Here is an 18,201-nt window from a genome sequence, read left to right as displayed (position 1 = left end):
AAAGGAGATGCGAATGCAAGGGTCACTTTTAGAGTAATGGAGGAGGCACGAAAACTGCTGCAATAAAGGAGACTAAGTCACACAGGCAGGAGAGAGAGAGAGAGACGATCGTTGGAGTCAAATAGACACTGGAGGCTCGGTCGAATGTGCAGAAGAGAGAGAGAGAGATGATTGTTGGAGTCGAACGGACACCGAAGGCTTGGTCGAATGCCCGAGAGAGAGAAAGAAATAGCCGTTGGAGTCGAAGAGATGCTGGAGGCTCAATCAAATGCACGGGAAAGAGATAGATAGATGGTTGGAACAAGTCGATTGAACTTCGAAGGCTCAATCACACGAGAGAGAGAGTGAGAGAGAGAGGACCAAAAGGGGCAAAACAGATGTTGGAGATGCAATCACACGGGCATGAGAGAAAGAGAGGGCCAAACGAGCTCATTTTTAACGCAAGAGAGAGAGAGAATAAATTTAAATTTTGTTGCTTTTGGGCTGATATTCTCATTAAAAATATTGCGATATTTTATACCAAAATATCGCAATATCTCATGGGATAGCACTCTAATACTGACATATTGCCCCTCAGAAGACGCGACTGCCTCTGTACACTCTCGTCATTACTAGGGGGAAAAAATGCCAAAAAAAAAGGGAAGGGAAACTAAATATTACTTCCACATGACTGTAATTTAATTAATTATTGTATGAGACATAGTCGGATCAAAATGTCACGTCACGCAACTTAGGCTATTATAACAATACACATGAGAGGATTAATCCCAACTTATATCCTCCATTACTCTCACTGACTGTTCACAACTCAACATCCAGTTCCAGCCCAACTTCGCTTTCAAATGCTTGGCCTTACGTTCAGGCGAGATGCTATCTTCTGACCCAAAGACCTGTCAGCCTGCAGACCATTGTATCCAATGAATTATCCATCAGTGTGTTGTAATACAAACTGGTCCTGTGACCCTTCAAAATTAAAATTACGAATCATAGCAATGCGAAGGCCTAAGAAGGTAAGGAGTCCAACCTGAGACCAATATGAGATCCAGATGCTGCGGATCTCATGGGTCACTCTTGCGTCGGATAAGGCGTCAACCCATCTGCAGATGAACCGCTCTTGCCTGGAAAATTGCCATTCCATCAGAGGAAATCAGCATAACAATAAGAACATTTCAGCATTCGAATGAATTGGAGGATTAGTACCTGTCTGGTGCCCAAGATCGGTATTTCTCTCCGGGCTGCTTAAAGTTGTTCTCTTTCTCAATGATGCACTGAATTGATAAAGGGAGCGTTTGACAAGTTAGAACATCATGAATCCGCACTAGAATAACATACCAGCTAACTGAAGCACATTAAAAGCATGCGATCAATGCAAAGACATGGAAGTCATGGCACTGAACTTCCAAAACATTCGTACTATGCAGCAGTCACATGCCCTGATATGGGTTTCCTCGAAAAGTCCCAAGGACCAATCTTAAGCATAGATTGAAAAGGATCCAGCAAGTTCAACATTAATTATTTCAGGTACTCAGATACTTCACATGACTGGTAGTGGTAGCAGCAAACTCGCTTATCACCATCTATTAATTTAATTAGTCATAAAATGATTCTTTGTCTTTGCATTGATGTCACCCCCACTCATGTGGAGGTGTGATGGCTTGTAGATCAAAGGCTGACTTCAAACAGGATGTGAACGCTACAAGAACTTCGACCACCAACACCACTCACAATGGCAAAGATTATTGGCTTTTGAATGTCATAATTTTAAAGCATAGCATATTCAGTAATGTGCTGAAAATGCTCAGGAACATGAATCCTGCTTTCTAGACAATTAAAAAAAGCTTGAACTTATAATTGTTTAATTCATTTAATAATCCCACGTTCCATTCAAAACTTCAAATTTGAAACTAACACAGGGCAACTTACCTTATCACGCTTTCCTGTCAAGACAGGAGGAGGAATTGGGTGCCTCTCGGCGTGTCGTACAGGATCATACCTTGAAGGGAAGTAATCAACCTGGAAAAGCATCAATTAATCAAATGAAGCCATAATGGAAACAAAAAGCAAACAGCAAAAGGTTAAGCATTTATTATATGCATCTGCCAATGTGTTCAGCACCCCAAGGCTCAGGGACTACAGTTTAAGCATTTATTATACCTACATGGAACACCAAGTCATGAAAATAGGACAATCCATCTGTGGAAAGGAGGAACCATATACAAATCTGACCTCTCAATATTCGACAAAAGAAAATACACAACAAAAGATGTTAGTACCTCCTCATCTCTGTGCATGAAATTCATGAAACCATCGTGGTGATTGTTGTGATGAGCACACTTGGGAGCATTAGCAGGGAGCTGCAGATAGTTAGGTCCCAGACGGTGCCTCTGAGTATCCGCATAAGAGAATATCCGAGTTTGAAGCAGCTTGTCATCTGAATAGTAGATACCGGGCACAATAATAGCAGGGCAGAAAGCAAGTTGCTCATTCTCAGCAAAGAAGTTATCAATGTTCTTATTCAAGACCAAACGACCCACTGGCTGCAGGGGCAAGATGTCCTCAGGCCATGTCTTGGTTACATCAAGTGGGTCAAAATCAAATCTGTCTTCATGATCAGGATCAATTATCTGAATGAAAAGTTTCCATTCAGGATAATTTCCTGCTGCTATAGAGTCATACAGATCCTGGGTTGCATGGCTGTGATTGGATCCTCCAACCTTAATGGCTTCATCTTCCAATAAACACTTCACTCCACAAGTAGGTTTCCAATGAAACTTGACATAGTGAGCTTTCCCAGCTTTATTGATTAAGGTATAGGTATTAACACCAGAGCCATCCATGTGTCTGTAGTCTTGTGGAACACCCAAATCATCGAAGAGGAAGGTGAACATATGCAAACTCTCTGGATGGTGGGAGAAGAAGTCAAGGATTCTCCAGTTCTCCTGGATGTGAGACTTGGGGTTGGGTTTAAGAGAATGGACCATGTCAGGGAACTTCATTCCATCACGGATGAAAAATACAGGAAAGTTGTTTCCAACCAGATCAAAGTTACCCTGAATCCACAACAAAGAAAAAAGGTCATGATCTGAACAGGGAAAAGCATAAGCAAATCAACTCATCTAAAAAAATTTTAATTCCACAAGGGTCATGTACACTTGTATTCACTAGTTAAAGAACAAGACAGAAATTATGCTGGAAATTCTCTTGGATGCATGAATACATCACATATGTGTGCTACATGCAAAATAAGCAGAATGATCAGTGTACACACCAAAACAAGGATAAATGAGTTTTGCCTGTATCGACCTAGATTAAATAATGAATAATCCATAACCCTATGCTCATTCCACTATTTTCTGGAGGTAAGTATTGCAAATATATCAAGTTTAAGGAAGAACCTCTAATTTATTCTGTCCAAACTACAAAAACATCACATGTTTACGGTTATTCTGGTATCTTTTGCACGCAACAGAATTTGTCATGCCATGTCTGCAGAATAGGCGAGCAGCCACAGCAACCATCAAGAACATAATGAAATTAGCTTTGAACTCATTTTATGTCAACTAAGATCAAGAACCTCCCAAAATAAAATCGTCCTTATTAACTACTATGACACAAACTACACGGTAGCTCAGACAAACATATCAACCAAGTTGACCAAAATCTACTGTTATTACAGACATGAAATTACTTTAACATCAGAAAATAAACACTAATGAACAGTATTACTTACCTCTCTGGTGTAAAACTTCACTGCAAAACCTCTAGGGTCCCTCAGGGTTTCGGGGCTACCACGTTCATGGATGACAGTGGAGAAACGGACAATAACAGGTGTCTGGACTCCAGGGGCTCGCAGAAAATCAGCGCAAGTAAGCTGAGAAATGTCATGTGTGACCTCAAAGAAACCCTTGGCACTAGCCCCTCTTGCATGGACAACACGCTCAGGGATACGCTCCCGATCAAAATTGGCAAGTTTCTCAACCAAGTGATAATCCTCAAGAAGAATTGGACCTGCATAGTGGAGTAAACAAGTCATTACATTGTAATCATTTCGCATAAAATTTCAAATGGCAGCACTAAGAGTAGACTTAATTTCTGTCTCCGCTTGTTATACAACGGATTTCAATTGTTGGCCAATAATATTTCATGCCAACAATCCTCGAGAAGTTTCAACAATTCACAAGGGACAGCGCCAGTGGAAGAAATTGTTTGAAAATCACCTTATTTTAGCATCTTCAATAGAAAAGCCAAAAGCTATGTCCAATTAATTTGGGAAATAAAATGCTGTAAATCTGCCGTGCAGGCAAGGGAATTTCTTTGATGTCATTGTTGGAAGTTTGAGAAATTACTCAACATCACTATACTACTACTAGAAGGTAAGTTTGGCGCGGCGCGCTGAAACAACGTCAATTTTTACACCAAAGAGTTCCTACTAATAACCGAATATAAAAACATATCAACAAATTAAAAGAGAGAGAAAAAAAGACGAGAGATGCGATTACATAATCGACAGGCATGCCGTCAGATTCAAAAGATACGTATATTCAAGAAAAGTACCTCTAGTTCCAACGGTCAATGAAGAGTTGTTGTTCCACACGGGAGCACCAGAGTTTGTTGTCCAGAAAGGAGAATTGAAAGCAGTTGAAGGACGGTGCTGCATCACACAATAGAGAGAAAATCAACAAGACTGAGGACGGAAATCCCAAACTTCAATTAAAATAGCAATCGGAAAAGCCTGGTCCTGGAATCTTCAATTAAAATACCAATCGGAGCTACTAATTACGCTTTCAATCGGAACAAAACCTAATTAATCGAAGAAATAACCGAGCAATCGATAGATAGAATCGCTACGAAAACGATGAAAAACAAAGACTCGTTAGATCAATCATCGATCGAACTAGGGGTGGTTGTAGGATCAATCAGTCGGTACCTTGTACGGATCCATAAGCGGCGGCCAGAGAGAAAGCAGCGATTTCTCCGGGACGAGCGAGGGAAAGAAACCTCCTCAATCTGGTTGGGTGGGTGAGCCGTAGCCTATGGTTATCACGCTCCTCTATGAACTATAAAGCGTCTGAGATTTATTTATTTATTTATAAAATATATATATATATATATATATAGAATCCAGAACCAGAAGGGAAATAAAGTATTATCTAATTATTATTCATAAGGGAGAGAAAGAGAAAGAGTGGCGTGGAATGGATAACGAGGCTCGTGCTTCTATTTCTACGAGAGACGCAAAATTAAATTCATTAATTAAATTTTTATTTAATTAATAAATTCTTACTAAATAAATTGATAGACAAACTTACAGAATAATAACTAAAAGACTAAAAATGTAATATAATATAGACAATGACATTTTAATCTTTTAGTCTTATTCTGTAAGTATGTATGTCAACTTGTCTAGTTTCAAGAATTTTTCTTGATATTCGATAATACTAAAAGGTCGCATAAAATTATATTTGAGATTTATTTATTTATTTATATAGTTCATTAATAATGATGAATAAAAAAAATCTAGTAATAATGAAATAATCATTATACTAATTAAATAATTCTTATTTAGATGTTCACATGCATAAAGAGAGAGAGAGTGAAGGTAAGACTAAAAGTAGCTATATATTATTATTAATTAAAAGATTAAGTCGTATTATGTTGTAAATAATTAAGAATATCCATACAATTACAAAGTTTATTCCATCATCATTCAAGATAATCAGGAAATAATCACATTAATTGTCACGGCGGAGCTAGCCCCCCAATATCAACCTTTAATATATTTCTTCTAATCCTATTCTTAAGCTAGGGTTAACATCTCAATGTTGAATTTTTTTATCATTTAATTTAATTATTATAAGCAAGTATTGGGGCAGCATGGCCGATATTTCTGTTGCAAGGTGGGGGGGCCCACGCGTGAGCGTGATTGTATAAACTTTGTGGCGAAGATTAATGTTGAAATTTGGTGGTAAAAATAATGACCAAAAATGAGAACGTAATTAATAATAAATCCAAACATCCTTATCCGAGGTTTGGGCCTTATCCCCCAACGGCGTCGTCAGTCACCACAAATGGAAATGGGGGCAGAAGATGACATGGGCCTCACCGGCGCTGGCGCGACACGTGGACGGAATTGCAAGGTCCCGTACGCGCTGCTAATTTGGCAGTTACTTAGTGTGAAAGCTCAAAGATGCCCTGTTAGCTAAGAAGATGAGGAGATTAGAATTGGTTGGTCGGCCTCGACTTACAAGGGCGGGCCCGCCCGTAACAATGTGATAAAATGATGCCGTCCACACTAAATAATTTTTTCTCTCTTCTATTATTATTATTATTATTATTATTTTTATTATAATTTATTGTGGTTACGAAAACAAACACATTTCTGATTTCTCCGGGAATGCCTTCGCCAATCAATCTCTTCTACAGTTGTATCACGAAAACATCTTATAGGTATCGTTTTTCGTTTTCAAAACATTTTGAAAATATTTCTTATTCTCGTTTCGCATCCTATTTATGCTTATTTTTTTTAAAAAAACGTCCGTTTCCACGTTTTCATTTTCTATCGAAAATGTTTCTCATTTTCGTTTCTGCGTAACATAAGTTGTACCAACGTGTCATTTTATATATATATTTTGTAAATTACGTGTCATTTTATATTATGTTCTCAAACAAAACAAAAATTGTTAATTTTGGCACCCACTGCCACTGGTTAAGGTGAAAGGAAAGAGGTGTATTTAATTTAATTTCATAGCCAATTCTTAGATTTAATTCTATGGGAAAATTAATTTTATTAGTCTGAGTTAACTAAACAAACTATTGGAGTTGTTAAGAGTGCCAGAAACAGAAGGTTTATATCTTCCATTAATTGGAAATATTTGCACTTTTTGAGATTATTAAGAAACTGAATTATGATAAAAAAAAAAATCTTAAATCTAAATAAGTGATGTAGAGATGTTAAGTCCCCCTTTAATTTCAAAATATATTTCCTAATTTTCTATTCTAATTTTATACCTAAACATCATTCATTTTTAAAATAATATTTAGAAAACATCACTATTTTTTGTTCGATCCTCACAACTATGAACCATTGGGTCCATTCCCAGCCCCTTCAATCTTCGTTGAGAACTTAACAATAGCAAAGGAATGGGTACGTCTCGTCATCACAAGGATGCCATTCAATTAAATCATCCAACATCAGTCCCTTATATGTATTTCCAAGTAATTACCACTACCTATATACAATAATATTATTAAAATAACTTGATAGCTATGCTTTTATATTTACCGTCCATCTTTAACCTTTTCTTTTTGGGTTACTCATTCTATATTTTTTCAAGAAAGATGCAATCTGACTTAGGAAAAATTTGATATTATCAAGGGGAGCCTCTTAAGATCAATGGAAAAGTGGAGCAATATAGCATAATGGATTTACAACTCTATGTTCTATTGTGTTTTTTAAAATGTACGAAAAAGTTTAAATAAAATCATGATATCATAACTTAAACAAATGCCGAATAAATTATGTTGATGAAAAATTAGGTTCCGTTGTTATAAAATAAGTTAGTCAATGACACTTTGTCATGTCAATTCTCAAATGTTGTACCTAGGATGAATGACACATTAGTATTTAATCTGGAATATTTCTTCTAGGATATTTTGTCTTTTTGGTACTATATAATAAGAAACATTCTTTTCTTTTTTAACAAAAATTCTAAGTTGAAGTAACTATCATGTTCTCTATTTTTTATTTTATTTTATTGTTTTATTTATAGAATTAAAAATAATAAAAATTTTGAAAAGACTAGTGTTCAAATCTATTTTTAAGTATAATATAGATGGATATGACACGAATAATAAATTGTGACATAAAACAAAGAAGGGCATGTGAAATAATCTCAACCAGTTGCTCTTGGCCATGACTCCCCCATGCAATTGCTACCTATTGAACGTGGTTACTATAGGCAACTAACCACGAGAAACTACTAGTTGGTCATAGGTATTTAATAGTCTAGGCATAAAACTGTAAGGCTCTTTGAATAATTAAGGGCTAAGGAACATCTTAAGGTAACTTCATCATGTTGGTGGTGCAGGACAAGAGATATCAAAGTGGTGTTATTGGTTGAGTACGCAGAGTCAAGATGTTCCAAATTTAAGCATTTTCCTTTTGGTTTCAAGTTTCAAGCTTACAACATCAAATAAGGCAACAAAAAGTTGATCAATGAGTAAAATACACAGCATGCTCGACAAATCTTCTTTTCTGATGCTTCAACCTCTGGCATTATGATTAACAAGTCAGATTTTACAAAGCAATTAGGAGAGAAGAAAGTGCTAACTCGCCACCCTTAAGTTACTTCTCTACCTTATCCGAATCACCAAGGAATTTGTTCAGACTTGGTCATCAGCTGCAAAAGTGCACTAGCTTTCCTCTGGCCTCTATTGGTCCCATTCTTGCAAAGTTCCACCATATCTTCATACACACCTTCCTGAAGAGCAGCTAGAATGATGTTTGAATTCTTCAAACACAACTCGAGCAGTACAGCTGTTGCACACTCCCTGTTCTTGGGGGTCCCTTCTTTGATGAAACTCACAAGAATCTGAACAACTGATAGCTGTTCGAGCGCTTTCCTCCCAACTGGATGTGAGGCAAGAAGCAGCAGCAATGAGAGGGACTGATCAACCATGTCCAAGGTCCTGTTCTTGAGCAATTCGATTGCTGATGCAATGATCCCGGCCTCAACAGCCCTGTCCTTGTTCGCATTGCATAGGCAGAGGTTAAACAGAGCAGTGACGGCATCTTTTTTGCCTCTGATTGTCCCAGTCTGAAGCAAATCCACCAGGGGTGGTATGCCATTTAATAGCCCTATTTTTGCTTTATTTTCATCCAACATCGATAAGCTGAACAAAGCTGCTGCAGAATTCTCTTTGCCTCCCACGGTTCCACGCTGAAGGACTTCAACTATGGCTGGAATGGGCTCCTCTTGGGTTATGAGTTTCTTGTTTGTTTCATCAATGGACAAGTTTAACAGCGCTGTAACCGCATCCTCTTGGATCTTTGAATCCGGATAGGACAGAAGGCAAACAAGTGGTGGGATTGCTCCACTGTTGGCTATTGAAACTCGGCTTTCTGGACGATCTTTGGTGAGTGTTCGGATCTTTCTCACGGCCTTTCTCTGCTCTCCTAAGTGACTAGAAGATAGGTTTTGAACCAAGGAAGAGATCTCTTCATTACATTCCACAGAGGAGCTTGTAGGAGCTTCCTTCTTGGGGAGCTGAAAATTGTTCTTCTCACACCATTGCAGAATCAAATTTCGAAGAGCAAAGTTTGGTGCTAGTGACAAGTGAGACAAAACTTGCCCAGTCTTTGGGCAGGTTCGATGATCAGAATCCAACCACTTCTGTATGCTTTCTCGTTCATATGTCTGCCAAAACCAAGAATTCAGTAATCTAGTACTTTTTGAATGACAAAACAAGAAGCCGCTGCAATTTCTAGGATTAATAGCTCTTTAACTTGACAGGCTTTGTGCTAATTTAAAGTACTAAATTTGTTTCTAGCACTAATTGGAACAAGTGATCTAAAGAAGTCAATTTTAGCATGTGGGATCACCTGTCCAGTTGCAATAATGACAGGGTCTGTCATTATCTCTAATGTGATAGGACAAAGGAAGTCATTAGGGATTGCCAAAGAAGGAGACTTTGCCAAAGTTTTAGGCTCAGCAGGATCATCAAGAACATCATTATCTTCAAGTCCTGCAATTCGTTTGAATTTGCTCAACAGATCTATGAGTTGCCGGTTGCTTTCAGTATTTTGGGGTCTTTCTCTTGTAAGTTCCCGTACAGCTTGAGTTTCTACCCTTAGGTCCCCAATGGTATGTAGGCCGAGACTGTTGGCCAGCCTCTCTATGCTTGCTCTATCTCCATTTATGTCCTCTTTTGTGGATAGGATAACCATCATGTCCATTGCAAGCTCCATATCTTGAGTATCTGATCGCTTTTTTGCTCTCTTAAGTTGCAGCCGCATTAGCTCAACCTGGAAGAATACATTTACACATATTTGAGGGATCCCGAACCAACATACCATGCACATTTGAAAAATCCCTATCATTAGCATATCTTTTGAGACAATGGAATTGTTGGGAACAAAAAGTACACATTACCATTAGGTTAATCTTGCCTAAAACCAGGAAACCAAATATGTAGATGAGTAATAAACTGAACAATGAATTGAGGAAATGAACAAAGACAACATTAGAGATAATTTCAATTCATTTTCCTTTGATAATGATTGCGATTCGAAATTAAGCTAATGAAACTGTGTGTATATCTATTTTTTTTTTTTTCTCTTTCCAATCCTTTCACAAATCCAGGAAAAAAAAAAAAAAAGAACCAAAACAAAAAAGAAAAGAAACATGTCACTACCTGTTCTTTCACTTCCTCTGAAATGCCAATCTCATTGTAAGGCATTCCATCAAAAGCTTGGCTTAGTTTCTCATAAACCGAACGAAACCTAACCATGACTTCCTCGCTTTCAAATGCCTGGTTTAGGAAAATCATCAAACAGATAAAGGTCATTGACAAGAACTCCCAATTCAAAAGCGAAAGAAGTAACAGTCATTGACAGGAACCAAACCAGAAAAATCTTGCTGCCCTCAGTACACATCTTCAATAATTTCCTGGCCGCAACAAACGCCTTCTTGAGATTACTCAAACAAACCATGGCTGCCTCCGGAACCGGCTCGCCATCCCTAATCTCCTCCAGAAGAGGTAACAAGAGCTTGAGTCGCCGCATGAGAACACAGGCCTCTTTCTTCTGCGTCTTCCTAAACTCGCCAATGGAATGGACAGAGTCGACCATGGCAATGAGTTCTTGAATCAAGTCCATCTTGTCATTGGCATTTACGGGATCCAATCCACCTTCTTCCTCCAAGAACCCTCTTTCGCTCCCAGTCTTTCCCTCTCCAGCTGCAGCTAGCGTCTGGGTGGTCTTCAACATAGTTAAAAGTGAATGTTCCTATGCTGCCAATGATTTGGATCGTCTGATTGGCAGAAGGAAGGGGACCACACAGCAGGAGGCCTGATCAGGAGATTAATGGCGATTTCTTGCGCAATTCATAAGTGTGAGGAACAACCTTTGTTTTCTTTCTTTTGGTTTAATGGTGGATTGGAGCGACCTTTTCGGTTTCGACTCCTCATTTCGCGGGAAAGGGAACTTCTTCAATAAATATAGAACTAGAAGAGGCTTTTTTAAAAGTTCGTTTAACAGATTTTTCCCACAACGGATCATTCCCAAAGTCAACTCCAATTTGAGGTCCAAAATGTTTTCTAAAATTTTCATTTAATTTATTATTTATCTCATTATATGACGTGGCTATCAGAATTTCATGCAATCACAGATTATTTATTTCAAAATAAAAAATAAAAAAAAAACCCCAATCTGGTAAAATGAGGGATGGTCACCATTCGAGTTGGATTGGGATTTATTTTTATAAAATATATAAATATATATTAATTAAAATATGATACAAAGTCATGAATAATTACAGAGACAGACATGAAATTTACTATAATTTAAATATTTATTTTTAGTTCAGACTATACTTATTTTTTATAATATGGGATATGGGTAATAAAGATGTTTTTTTTACATTTTTTTATATTATTTAATTATAAAGAGTAGAAGTAGGATCTTGAAATTTTTGGTACTTGATGTTGTTGGGAAGGTGGGGGCCCAATACATTGCTTGTCAAATTCTTGTAATTGCCGGAATTTTGTTCTTTGGAGTAAATTTCAATGTGTTGAGACAAATAGAGCATAATTATGAAAAAGATAATAGAGTAAATATTTTGTTTTTTCTTTTTTCAAAATATTTAAAATTTATATAATTTAATTAAGAATAACGTAACACAAATTTTGTTAAAAAAATTATTTGAGATATAATTTTAAGATATGGTCCGAATATAATTTCAAGAACATATTACTAAGTTATTCTGAAGTTATGTACATAAAAATAAGAATGTGATGTATTATCATATGATGGATCTAAATGCTCCTAAGATTAGTCCTTATATAATTTAATTAAAAATAATGTAACACAAATTTTGTTAAAAATTTTATTTGGAACATAATTTCAAAATATGGTTCGAACGTGATTTCAAGAACATATTGCTAAGTTATTTTGAAGTTATGTACATGAAAATAAGAGTGTGATGCATTGTCATATGGTGGATCTAAATGCTCCCAAGATTGGTCCTTATCTTTTATGTTAGGCTTCTAATATTGGTCCTTATCTTTTTTAGATGGATTAGTTGATAAATATTTTAATAATAAAAAGATATAAATAAAAAATAAAAAGATAGAATTATTTTGAAACAAAAAAAAATTCTTGCAAAAGCATATTTTACAAACTTTGAAAGTCTTGTAACAAAACTAAAAATGTTCTTAATCGAATAAAAGATGGTAAATAATTAAATTTATTTATATAATCATTCAAATTCATTTATTTAGCATCCTATAATATCAAGTCTACATTATTTTTATTTTATGATTTTATTATTTTAATTTAAATTCCAATGTTCATTATTACCTTTATAATAATGAAAAATATATTTTTTAAATTTTTAAATATTTTCATTTGTTAATAATAAATATATTTTCCTTTTAAACACATTATTCGTAATCAATAAAAATGATTAGATAATAAATATATTTTATTTAAAATGCATATATTTATTTATTGTAGTTAGCACTTCACTTTTTAAATTTTATTAGTTTTTTAATAAAAATTAGGTGTTAAGGGCCACGGAGGAATAACGCAACGGCTCCCTCAGAGCTGCGTGTGCTGTGCACTGCAGAGATGCCAGCTGTCAGCCTGCCTTTGTCAGGAAAATATTGAGCACAGAATCAGAGACATAGTTTTGCTACGTTGCTTTCAATTGAAGAAAAGACTTTGTCCACCTTCCCATTCTGGCCGTCCGATCCCTGATCAAATCGTTTGATCTTAATGCATGATGCCTGAACCATGCCAAATCCCTAGTCAAACATTCTACTTTTATTTTGGAAAAATTACATGTGTACCCATAAAATTTAAGATAATAATAAAAGCTACCTTTCATGTTTGGTAAAATACAGTAAATATGTCCGAGATTTAAAGCTAATTGCAACTTTTCTCCTTAGTTAAATATTAAAAAATAATCATAAATACCCTTATATTTTTATCATTTTCTCTTTATTTCTTATTTTTCTTTGTTTCCCTTCTTAAATCTTTTTTTTAACTTTATTTCTATTCTAACTTATATATATTTGGTAAGGTGAATTTTAATTTTTAATTGATTAATCTTTTATGAATCTACATTAATTAATTAATTAAAAAATAGACTCTATATTTTTATAATTTGAATATTAAATATATTAAAATTCTCTTTATCTCTAGTAATGATCTAGTCAACCAGCCCTAATATCATCTTACCAATACTACCATAATAATATGGGGGCAATAAAAAAAAGTTAAAAAAAAAAACAATTTAACGTGGCAAGACCACGGATGATGAGCACAATTGTTTAGTAAAAATTAAGATAAATTACAGTAGCACCCCTAAAATTTGATATAAATATCAAGAGCACCTTTCATTTTTAAGAATTACACTAGCTATATTGTTTAAAAATGAATCCCTGAGATTTGAAAATATTAAACAAGATGCCCTTGAAATTTTATAAAATTATACAAATTTTTAATTGGAGGGTTGTTAGTGTAATTTTAGAACGTGAGGAGTAAAAATTATAATTTAACAAAACCTTAAAGGTGTCAAAGAAATTCAAGAAAAATAAAAAATACTAATATTAATAATCAGAAGAATCCAAATTTAAGGTGGTTATACTTATGATTGAAAAATAAGAAATAAAAGCACAAATAAATAATAAAGAATAAAGAATTCTTACCAGATCTCATTATGCATCCTATCAGCTACTAACAGCAATAAAAGAATCAAACATAATAATAAAAGCGATGCTTTTAATAGCACATACCAAACAACAGTAAAAAGGAAAAAAGAAAAATAAAAATAAAATAAAAATAAAAATAAAATTTTGAAAGGGATGTGAGGGTGAGCTAACCGTTAAGGGCTCCGCTATGATGTGGAACAACGCGATTTTCCATCAAGGGCATCGGACGGCCACGATTTACTATCCGTTGGTTTCAAAAATACACAAGGGGGCATGACCAGACATATATCCGCTGTTTCCGACTCAATCTCGGTATCCAGTTACACTGATTTTGGATTTTCTTCTTCCTTTCTTGGTAGATGATTCCATTCCTAGCGAAGAAAACCAATCATTCCTAGCGAAGAAAACCAGTAGAGAAAGAGAGAAGAGAAAGGGGTTCAGGGAGAGAGACTTCACGATCAAACGCTCCATTGCCCGATTCGGTGGAGCTTTACGATGACTGGTCTCTCTCTTGTTCGTTTCGTTGCTTGATCGAATCAGGACGGGTTCTTGAAGGATTCTTGATTAGCAGGTTTGAGTTTTCTGATTTGAAGATCTACGTTTTCTTTGTTGATCTATTTCCTCCTCTCTTTTTTTCTTTTTCTTTTTTTTTTTTTGTTTCGTGTAATTTGAAGAATTGCTTTCGATGGAATTTTGCTTTTTGGTGCATGGGTTTTTGACTTTGATTTTTTGGATTTCTTTGAGAGTTTGCTTTTTCGGGCTAATCGGATCTTCTTACTGTCTGTAGGCTGTTCTTTGCAGAGAGTCAAAATGGTCGGGTCAGATGAGAATCATCCTGGTGTATTCAGCGATTCAAATATTCAGGGTAATTAGAGTTTCAAACTGGTTATGAGTCTCTGCCTCCTCCAGGATCTGAATTTAGATTATTTATTTGGTACACTTTGTACCTAAGATTTAAAGGTTTCAAATTCTAGTCTAAATAATTGAGCGATCAAAATGTAGGTGGATTTAATCCAGGAAATGGAAAGTTCACTGCCGGGATGGGGCATAATAGGAGGGCACTGAGCACAATTAATCGCAACATAGTTGGAGTCGGAGCTCCTCCTCATTGTGCAGTGAACAAAAGAAGCAACTTATCTGGGTAATTTCTGTGAACCCTTTTCTTTGATAGTCCAAATCTTTCTCATTTGATGGAAAACCAGAGTATTCTTCTTCTCTTGAGTACCCACGTTGACCATCATCATATAAAATCTTCAGAGAAAATGCACTGCCTAATAAGATCCCTCAAGTTCCAGCACATCGACCGGTTACCAGGTCAGCAACTAATCCTTCTTTTTGTTGTTCCTGGACATGTCCCTTTATTAAGTCCGTGTTTCTGTTCTTTCTGTTTCTTTAGGAAATTTGCCGCACAAATGGCTAGCCAGCAGCAGAATCAAACATTTCCCGAGGTACTTCTTTCTCTGAATGTTAAAAGAAAATCTACAGTTTTTTCTTTATATCGGGGGCGCTCTTTAATTTTGATACTTGTGACTGGGGGAAACAAAGAAGCCGGATCAATCAATTCCAGTTAGGGCTGAACCCGAAGACGATTGTACCATCATAGACGTGGACGAGTACAAGACAGCCAGTGACTTTTCTGTGCCAATGTTTGTGCAGCACACCGAGGCCATGCTGGAGGAAATAGATCGGATGGTAATTATATATGAAGCTTTCATTGAATCTCTCTTGCTGAGGCAGGGCATAATTGGACTTGTAATTTCTTGCAGGAGGTTGAAATGGAAGAAGCAACTGAAGAGCCAATCATGGACATAGACAGCAGGGATAAGCAGAATCCACTTGCTGTTGTTGACTATATCGATGACTTATATGCCTACTACAAGAAAATGGAGGTAAGTGATTTCCATATCATATTTTCTGTTACTCACTACATTAGACTGATACATCTAGGTTTATCACCAAACTTGATTCACTTTGTTGTCTAGGTTCAGAATACATCTATGCTTATCAATGATACATCTAAGCTTGACAACATTGTTGTGGTTTGTGAACTTTAAACATAAAAGTATTCTGAACCATCAATCTCTACACTGTTGTTTCTTTAGGTTTTTCTGTGATAACTGCTGGATTTTCTTTTGAAGTCCACCTAAATCAATTCAGTTCTTAAACTTGAGAATTCTATATATACTATTTTTTGTTAAGCCCAATTTTATGGGTTGGCAGTGCTTGCCATTCCTTTCCATTGCAATTTGTAGTTTGTATACTGATCAATAGGTTTTTCTATTTTTCTGTTTTTTGGATACAGAACTCAAGCTGTGTCTCATTAAACTATATGGGACAGCAGTTTGACATCAATGAAAGGATGAGAGCTATTTTAATCGATTGGCTTATTGAGGTATATGAAATTCTGCACTGCTATATGCTTGATGGCTAGGATATATGAACACATAGACAGCCAGATAGAACTGGCCATAACAACTTGATCAAATGAACAGGTGCACTACAAGTTCGAATTGATGGACGAGACCTTGTATCTGACTGTGAATCTTATCGATAGATTCTTAGCAGTCCAGCCAGTGGTCAGGAAGAAACTCCAGCTTGTTGGTGTGACGGCAATGCTTCTTGCTTGCAAATATGAAGAAGTGTCAGTTCCTGTTGTGGAGGATCTCATTCTGATATCTGACAAAGCTTACAAAAGAAAAGAAGTACTTGAGATGGTAGGTTTTCGGGTAAAGATGTTCTATTGTTTTCACCTTGTATCACTAGATTTTTAACAACACGTGAACAATTTTCTATTGGTTGCAGGAGAAACTAATGGTCAACACATTACAATTTAATCTATCAGTTCCTACTCCATATGTGTTTATGAGGAGGTTTCTAAAAGCTGCTCAATCTGACAAAAGGGTTGGTATCAGTAACCTTTCTGGTAAATGCGTACATAATCTCTCTTTAGCTACATGTGATTTTGATGAAGATTTTTTGAGTGTGCTTAAACCAGCTGGAGCTTCTGTCTTTCTACATAATTGAGCTGTCCTTAATAGAGTACGAAATGGTGAAGTTCCCACCTTCTTTACTAGCTGCTGCAGCAGTTTTCACTGCTCAGTGTGCTCTCAGCGGATTTAAAGAATGGAGCAAGACCTGTGTGAAGCATGCTAATTACTCTGAAGATCAGTTGCTGTGAGCATCAACTCTGAATTTTCCGACTTTGAGGCTGAATTACGTATGTGTGGTTTAAAATTGATTGAAATGTGCTGTGTTTCCTTCAGGGAATGCTCGAGGCTGATGGTTGCTTTCCATGAGAAGGCGGGCTCTGGCAAGCTCACTGGGGCTTATCGAAAGTATAGCACATGTAAATATGGATACGCTGCAAGAACAGAACCCGCTCTCTTCCTGTTATAGGATGGATTCATTAGCAGGGTGCGGAATGGATGCAGCAGCCAAAAAGAACTAGAGCTAACTTGAAGCAAATCAAGTAAAATGGGTAATGGTGAGGAGGAGAGGATGATGGGGCCGGAATTGTTGATGTTCTTCCTGAACATCTCCATCACCTAGGGATGAGTTTTTCTGTTAACTTTTTATTTTGTGACCAGCAGCAGTTTCCCAAGCACAGTGGAACTATTGCCAGCCTGACATTTTATTTCCTATGAAATGATTAAAAAAATTGTTGCTCTTGGATTGGGTGCTGCTTTGTGTGTAGCTTTCCTCTCAGCAGGGGGAACCCCCCACAGTGTTTAGCGCATATTAGCAACTAAATGTTCTAATTCTATGCATTTGATAGAAAGTTCTAAATGTTTTCTTTCTTTTTTTAAATTTTTTTTGTTTTTCCGTATGCAAGTCTAAGAATGGCAACCCCCACAGCCACACACAAAACTCTAAAATAGCAAAACACAGCCACACACAAAACAAGCAAGACTTTTTTACAACCCCTCCAAATCGAAAAGGAAAGAGCACGGGAAGAGTTCATCAAGAGCTCCACTATAACAACGAGGTTACAAGAATCTTGTTCGAGCTCACACAATGGGTACACAACTCCAATTCCAACAAAAAAGGAATCAATCTCACAAAATTAGAAAAAAAAAAAATCTTACCAAATTTGTGATTACTGTTCACACAACAAATTTGGAAGTTACAGTAAATCAATTCACAATCCCACTGTTTAGAATAGATATCGATGTGTCCTCTATATGTGCATGCCAAATTTTGGCTCAATCACACCACGAATTAACCTCCGTTCAGCCACTTAAACTTCATTGGATGGACAGAAATTCTACA

General features: G+C 36.3%; 3 protein-coding genes across 5 annotated transcripts; 1 reads left to right on the top strand and 2 right to left on the bottom strand.

Annotated features, from left to right (window-relative positions):
- Window positions 1-656: 656 nt before the first annotated feature.
- On the bottom strand, window positions 657-5,095 carry LOC127808021 (catalase isozyme 1). Its single transcript, XM_052346323.1, has 8 exons — window positions 4,928-5,095; window positions 4,555-4,651; window positions 3,731-4,008; window positions 2,274-3,050; window positions 1,924-2,013; window positions 1,201-1,268; window positions 1,025-1,118; window positions 657-898 (listed from the first exon to the last, which is right to left on the bottom strand). Exons 1-8 carry the CDS (start codon window positions 4,940-4,942, stop codon window positions 839-841), a joined length of 1,479 nt encoding a protein of 492 aa, XP_052202283.1. The 5' UTR covers window positions 4,943-5,095; the 3' UTR covers window positions 657-838.
- Window positions 5,096-8,116: 3,021 nt separating this feature from the next.
- Window positions 8,117-11,247, bottom strand: LOC127808020 (U-box domain-containing protein 15). Its single transcript, XM_052346322.1, has 4 exons — window positions 10,625-11,247; window positions 10,414-10,530; window positions 9,602-10,024; window positions 8,117-9,416 (listed from the first exon to the last, which is right to left on the bottom strand). Exons 1-4 carry the CDS (start codon window positions 10,985-10,987, stop codon window positions 8,367-8,369), a joined length of 1,953 nt encoding a protein of 650 aa, XP_052202282.1. The 5' UTR covers window positions 10,988-11,247; the 3' UTR covers window positions 8,117-8,366.
- Window positions 11,248-14,205: 2,958 nt separating this feature from the next.
- LOC127808019 (G2/mitotic-specific cyclin-2) lies at window positions 14,206-17,765 on the top strand. Of its 3 annotated transcripts, none has more exons than XM_052346320.1 (12): window positions 14,206-14,503; window positions 14,734-14,797; window positions 14,935-15,073; window positions 15,190-15,246; window positions 15,329-15,380; window positions 15,478-15,624; window positions 15,699-15,821; window positions 16,235-16,324; window positions 16,425-16,646; window positions 16,735-16,833; window positions 16,928-17,106; window positions 17,196-17,765. In XM_052346320.1, exons 2-12 carry the CDS (start codon window positions 14,743-14,745, stop codon window positions 17,326-17,328), a joined length of 1,296 nt encoding a protein of 431 aa, XP_052202280.1. In that variant the 5' UTR covers window positions 14,206-14,503; window positions 14,734-14,742; the 3' UTR covers window positions 17,329-17,765. The 3 variants fall into 3 exon arrangements, with proteins under 3 accessions (XP_052202280.1, XP_052202281.1, XP_052202279.1); XM_052346321.1 differs by having other exon boundaries at window positions 14,208-14,503; window positions 14,720-14,797; window positions 15,481-15,624; window positions 17,196-17,731; XM_052346319.1 differs by having other exon boundaries at window positions 14,208-14,503; window positions 14,720-14,797; window positions 17,196-17,731.
- The last annotated feature ends 436 nt before the right edge of the window (window positions 17,766-18,201 follow it).

The sequence above is a fragment of the Diospyros lotus genome, chromosome 8 (assembly GCF_014633365.1).
Source record: "Diospyros lotus cultivar Yz01 chromosome 8, ASM1463336v1, whole genome shotgun sequence".
NCBI lineage: Eukaryota > Viridiplantae > Streptophyta > Magnoliopsida > Ericales > Ebenaceae > Diospyros > Diospyros lotus.
Note: the sequence above shows the minus strand (reverse complement) of the source record. Positions and strands in the feature narration are given on the sequence as shown.

Coding starts and splice junctions, on each gene's coding strand:
- LOC127808021 (XM_052346323.1), bottom strand. Junction 3,051..3,730: donor TGAAGTTTTACACCAGAGAG/GTAAGTAATACT, acceptor TTGTGGATTCAG/GGTAACTTTGATCTGGTTGG. Junction 899..1,024: donor GGATCTCATATTGGTCTCAG/GTTGGACTCCTT, acceptor AATGGTCTGCAG/GCTGACAGGTCTTTGGGTCA.
- LOC127808020 (XM_052346322.1), bottom strand. CDS start 10,987: ATGTTGAAGACCACCCAGACGCTAGCTGCAGCTGGAGAGGGAAAGACT. Junction 10,531..10,624: donor AGGGCAGCAAGATTTTTCTG/GTTTGGTTCCTG, acceptor TTCCTAAACCAG/GCATTTGAAAGCGAGGAAGT. Junction 10,025..10,413: donor CAGAGGAAGTGAAAGAACAG/GTAGTGACATGT, acceptor GTATTCTTCCAG/GTTGAGCTAATGCGGCTGCA.
- LOC127808019 (XM_052346320.1), top strand. CDS start 14,743: ATGGTCGGGTCAGATGAGAATCATCCTGGTGTATTCAGCGATTCAAAT. Junction 14,798..14,934: donor CAGCGATTCAAATATTCAGG/GTAATTAGAGTT, acceptor ATCAAAATGTAG/GTGGATTTAATCCAGGAAAT. Junction 17,107..17,195: donor TACTCTGAAGATCAGTTGCT/GTGAGCATCAAC, acceptor TGTTTCCTTCAG/GGAATGCTCGAGGCTGATGG.